The sequence below is a fragment of the Populus euphratica genome, unplaced genomic scaffold (assembly GCF_000495115.2).
Source record: "Populus euphratica unplaced genomic scaffold, PopEup_1.0 scaffold233.1, whole genome shotgun sequence".
Lineage (NCBI taxonomy): Eukaryota > Viridiplantae > Streptophyta > Magnoliopsida > Malpighiales > Salicaceae > Populus > Populus euphratica.
Window position 1 is genome coordinate 315,900 of NW_011500116.1, and position 1,050 is coordinate 316,949.

General features: G+C 37.3%; 1 protein-coding gene across 1 annotated transcript in view; it reads left to right on the plus strand.

The window, feature by feature from the left end:
- The window catches only part of LOC105109964 (GPI transamidase component family protein / Gaa1-like family protein), a 4,217-nt gene continuing 3,167 nt past the window's right edge, over nucleotides 1-1,050 (plus strand). The window contains exons 1-3 of the mRNA XM_011004844.1: nucleotides 1-386; nucleotides 480-571; nucleotides 643-745. Coding sequence (XP_011003146.1) covers nucleotides 295-386; nucleotides 480-571; nucleotides 643-745 — 287 coding nt within the window. The 5' untranslated portion in view covers nucleotides 1-294. The remainder of the gene's footprint in view (nucleotides 387-479; nucleotides 572-642; nucleotides 746-1,050) is intronic.

Here is a 1,050-nt window from a genome sequence, read left to right on the forward strand (position 1 = left end):
CCCAAAAAAAGAAAGAAAACCCCACTTGAACTCTCTCCACTGGCAACACCGAGAGAGACAGAATAGGGAGTATAAGGAAGGTCCTGCACTTTTTGTTGCTGTAGTAAGATCGGAGACATTCACCTCAGCAGAAGAGGTCGGGTGGTGGGTATTATACTAGGAGACGGAGTCCTACTGTCCTCTGGGTGGATTTGGAGGTGGTGATCTAAAGTAAATGAGCTAGGGTTTTATTTATTTTGACTTCGATTGGGTTTGTTTCTCAAAATCAAATCTACTGAATTGAATTGGTTCAATATGCCAAAGACAGAGACGGGGACACCTAAAATGAAGCCGAGACCAATCGTGCGTCTTGGCATTTTCCTCATCTCTCACAGCCTCCTGGTTTGGTACTACTTGCTAGCTATACCCTCTTTGCTTTTACTTTCTTTCTTATACAAATTTAATTAATTAATTTTAATTTATGATTTCTAATGTATCAGTGTTGTCTGTTGTACGGCTGGGGTTTTAGCTCTCTTGCTGCTTCCACTTCTCGCCAAGAACACTTACATTTCTGAAAATGCTCTCATGCCAGGTCACTTCACTTTTTTTTTTTATTATTTAAATTTTCTCTGTGACTGAAAATGTATGCTGCGATGATGCCAGGTTCTGCAAGCAGTATGATCTCTAATCGTGACATTTCAGAGGCAAATAGGTTGGCAAGTGATTTGAGTGGTTTGAATTTCGAACCTCAAGATGCTGCCGCCTTGTATGTGTTGTTTACTTCTCTCTTTTCCTTTTTTTTTTTTTTTCAAATGTTTATTATATTTAGTTTTGTGCAATTAGTTGTTAAAAACATAATTTTGGCTGGTGGATGAGTCAATCCTAGATTAGTACAAAACAATATTTTGAGTTATTCGTCAACACGAAACTACTACTATTTTTTTTTTTTGTTTAATGTCTTCTGAAATGAAGTGGCTTGGTACAGGTCTGGTGCTTTTTTCACATTGTTTTCTCTTCACACTGACCTTGCCAAGTATTGAATAAATAGAGGAAAACAACTTTGAAATTATT